At 43.9% G+C, this 4,470-nt stretch overlaps 1 protein-coding gene across 1 annotated transcript; it reads left to right on the top strand.

The window, feature by feature from the left end:
* Nucleotides 1-3,090: 3,090 nt before the first annotated feature.
* Nucleotides 3,091-3,444, top strand: LOC148018423 (uncharacterized). The gene has a single exon (XM_087661571.1). The coding sequence runs from the start codon at nt 3,091-3,093 to the stop codon at nt 3,442-3,444; it is 354 nt and encodes a 117-aa protein (XP_087517697.1).
* Nucleotides 3,445-4,470: the final 1,026 nt, after the last annotated feature.

Raw genomic sequence — 4,470 nt, 5'->3', positions numbered from 1 at the left:
GCTCTCTTTTCATTCTCTCTCTCTCTCTCTCTCTCTCTCAATTTCTTCTCCCTCCCCTCTCTATTTTCATTCTCTCACTCTCACTCTCTCTCTCTCTCTCAATTTCTTCTCCCTCCCCTCTCTATTTTCATTCTCTCACTCTCTCTTTCTCTCTTTGCAGTTTCAAAAGCGTTTTAAAGTGAACATTTAAAAGAGCAATTTTTAAAAAGCTACATTGAAACACACACACACACACTCTCTCTCTCTCTCTCTCTCTCTCTCCCCTTGCCGACTCTTTTGTCTGCATGACGATTGCCCAATTGCGAATGCCACCACTACCACTTGTTGCATTGTTGACTATTGCCATTTTTGCAAGTGAACGTCGCCAGTGCCATTGTCGCATTGTCGAGTGCTGCCACTGCCACTTGCCATTGCTACCTGTCGCGAAAATCACCGCTTGCGCTTTGTCACTTGCCCCGACCCATGATGCTAGAGAGAGAGAGGGACGGAGGTGCTGCTATGAGAGAGAGAGTTGCTAGCCCATGGTGTTGCTGTGTGAGAGAGAGAGAGAGAGAGAGAGAGAGAGAGCACGATGCTACCCCATAAGTGCGTGGGCCTCCTCTGACGATGCGCACTCCTAGGCTCTAGTCTTTCAGTTGGCACATCCTACTTTGCAATAGAAAGGAGTTCCCTACTTGCGCTACAATCCTGTGGACCTATGTTGAGAGAGAGAGTGGGAAAGGGAAGAACGCCTATAGGTAACATAGGTCGGTTGCCTACAAATACTCTATGTAGGAGAGGGGGAATTAGTCCACCGGCAACATGGTGCACATAGAGAGAGAGAGAGAGAGAGATAGAGAGAGAACGATGCTCTGCAATAAAAAGGAGTTCCCTACTTGCGCTACAATCTTGTGGACCTATGCTAGGTGGAGAGAGAGGAGAGAGAGAGAAGGCCTCCAAGTAACACAGGTCACGTGCTTGCAAACACTCTATGTAAGAGAGGGAGGCTTAGTCCACTAGTGACATGGTGTGTATGTGCACGCGTGCACACATATACACACATAGAGAGAGAGAGAAAGAGAGAGAGAGAGAGAGCGAGAGCACGATGCTGCCCCATGAGTGCCTAGGCCTCCTCTGATGATGTACACTCTTGGCCTTTTAGTTGGCACATCCTACTCTACAATAGAAAGGAGTTCCCTACCTGCACTACAATCTTGTGGACCTATGCTAGGTGGAGAGAGAGAGAGAGAGAGAGAGAGAGAGAGAGAAGGCCTCTAGGTAACACAGGTCACGTGCTTGCAAACACTCTATGTAAGAGAGGGAGGAGGCTTAGTCCACTAGCGACATGGCATGTATGTGCACGCGTACACACACAAATATGACCTTTTTGTTTTTTTGGAGGAAGGGGGGATAAAATGGACAACTATTTAAACTTTTGAATTTGCTTCGAGACTCTTCTAAGCTGCAGAAGGTTTTTGGAGGTTTAGGACCTCCCAGAGCTACAACCAAAATAATAAGTTAATATAGATACTTCTAAGTTTTGAGATGGAAGGTTCTCTACGGAATCTCTTCACTACAATAATAGGAGAAACTAGAAGGGACATATGCTTGTGTCTTGTGATTTTGGAATAAGTTATATTGATTGGACACGAGTATACAAATTTGTTGTTGCCTCCAAAACCATCAATACCCCATCATTAGTTGTTAACAAGCTTCATCTCATTCCTCTCTTCCAAAGCAATTCTAGGATCTTTATCTAGGTTTCCTTTTAATCCAATGTGCATCCCATTAGCTAATTATGCACGATATTGCATGAAAAACCCTTCCCGATAAATCTATATTGGAGAAACATGGATTTATCTTGCTAAGCTGCATGAAACCATGAGTGAATCTCCTCTTTTGAGGGGGGCTTTCCCTTGAAATAAAATAAGACTACTATGATTCCAAAGTTTGTGAATTGCCTTTGAACTCTTTCAAAGGAAATATTGATTGTTAAGTGCCTCAAGGGAGCACCATCCATCATCATTAGCCTCCAATCTTCTTCTTTCATTGTATGCTGCTTGCACTGCACAAATAGATTTTTCCATCTTCGCCCTATTAGTCCATTCCCTTTAGTTGCTTATACGCATATAGTCAAGCTCCATAGATGTTGCATTCTCCCTCTCTACCTTTTTCCCTTGTCCATTGGTTTTTGCATGTTGGATCAGAAGGGCATTTGCCTCTTGAGGAGTCCTACATGCATGCAGCTCATGGGGAGTGATGTAGCCATGGGCGTAGTCAATGAGTTTTAACGCCCTTAACTAGCTTTGGCCCATGAATAACTTTAGGTGGCCAACCATTCCCAATCCCTGAGCTGCTAAGACAAAATAAATATTGTCTACATGCTTTGCATGTGGGCATTATTTGCGGTCAGTGTTCACAAAAAACAAATGAGGTTTAATGTAAAGTGAATTGTAAAATTTGTAAAATAACTTTCAAAATTGAAGGAAGAAGGTTTAATTAAAACCTCAAACTTTTGAAAAGTTTTAGTTATAATAATGGCAAATACATGTAATTTGATTCAAAAATCCCTACAAAAATTTGAGTTAGATGTTTTTGTATCTGCTACGAAAAATGTTTTTCGTGAACACTGTTTGCAGTGTGAATAGTAGTAACACCCCCTTGAAACTCAAAATTATGAAGTGGGGGAGGGAGTATTCGGAGCGTTGTGTAAATACCCTTAAGTACTATTCCGTGCATACCATACCAGATTGCCCTCACCCTCAACTATTAGTGTTGCATAGAGCAGGTTAGGACATATTATACCGTTCGCATGAATTAACGACAGATCCTAATAGAGCAGGTTAGGACATATTACACCGTTCGCATGAATTAACGACACATCCTAAAAGAAGAAGAGGCTAGAAACTGCGGGCGCGGGCTTCGGAACTGGAAGCGCTCGTGCGGATGCTTCTCGGTCGCGGTTGCTTATTGTCGTTTGCGTCCGGGGGGTTGATGAGCGGAAGAGCGCTCTCTGTAAACGTAAAAGCGGGGTGGGGTGGGGTGGGTTGCTTGGATCTCTCGTGTCGGTGGATTCATTTTGTGAGCAGGAGCTTTTGGTTTGCGGCCTCAATGTTCTTCTTCCTGGTAGGCGGGGTGAAGCAGCGGGTGAGGGACGTGCTGCAGAAGGATGTAGCCCGGTGCCTGCGCTGCGGCGAGCCGGCCTCCCTCGTCAGCTATGACAACGCGCTCGAGCTGTTCTTCGTGCCTGTTTGGAGATGGCCGGGCAAGGGGACAGCGATCCACTGCGAGAGCTGCGGCTTCTTTATGCCTGCTTCCTCATTACCATCAGCGTCTTCTTCGTCACCAACACCACCGCCATCGTGGCCATCGCAGACCGAGGGCCGTGTTTGCTGCTCCTGCTCCCGCCCCCTCCACCCGTCCTTCAAGTTCTGCCCCGAGTGTGGCTCCAAGCAAGAGCTTTGAAAAACGGACAAAACCCTAGCAGCTGGTAACCATGAGACGTACAAAATCTGTCATTCGAGGAAATGTTGTGTGTTGTTAAGGTTTGGTTGTTTCAAAACATTACAAAGTTCTAATAAAATCTGTCATGTTGTTTCAAAACATTACAAAGTTCTAATAAAATCTGTCATTCGAGGAAATGTCGTGTGGTATGTTTCTTTCTGCAGCGCAAAGTGATTTGTGAACCCACAACCTCCCTTGGAACTTGCGCCTTTGATGCTGGTCGAAGAGTCAAGCTAATAATTCGAATGAAAGATAATTGTTATAATGGCTGTGTAATTGCCACACTTCAGCAGTATTGGATAGCTCATCAGATGTGGAAATAACATGCTGAGCTGGAGCACACTTAACTATCAAAATATTCATGTAATGATCATGTGATTGCTTAACTTGAAATATCAAATCTTAGACCGTGTACCATCTTTAACTCACAAGTTTGATATCTCGCCCAATTAAAACACGAAGTGTACTACACCAAACGGTCTTTTAGGATGAAAGTGATCAGTTATCAATCGAGGAGGTGCTAGATCACGCAACAAATGAATCTTGAGAATATATGACTGAGAGGTTGGAGGAGAGGGCCAATCTCATTTGGTACCAACCTCTCTCTTCTTTGGTGAATGTGGGTCTGCAAGAAGATGGAGTTTCTCACACTTTTCAACAACGCCCACCCCTCGTTGTCTGGATCAGGTTGGTCTTCTGCTAGATTGTTTTTATTAAGTTCTACACTTTAAACAGTAACCTCTTAACATTAAGAGTAATAGATGAATGAAGAGAATTTCATCTTTTGTAGACGAAAACCCTCTGTTGGTAGTTTCCTATCACTGTGGATCAGGAAAATCCATCATCGATGCGTTTGGTACATAAAAGTAGACTGAAATAATCCTCACAGGAAGTTCTGGGAGCCTAGAAAAAAAAAGTTCAAACTTAAAAAGTATTAAGTCGACTTGTGAAGCTTGAGAAATTGTTATGCTCGAGTATTAAGGCTGC

The sequence above is a fragment of the Lygodium microphyllum genome, chromosome 21 (assembly GCF_053477565.2).
Source record: "Lygodium microphyllum isolate KBCC chromosome 21, Lygodium_microphyllum_v1.1.10, whole genome shotgun sequence".
NCBI classification, from domain to species: Eukaryota; Viridiplantae; Streptophyta; class Polypodiopsida; order Schizaeales; family Lygodiaceae; genus Lygodium; species Lygodium microphyllum.
Note: the sequence above shows the minus strand (reverse complement) of the source record. Positions and strands in the feature narration are given on the sequence as shown.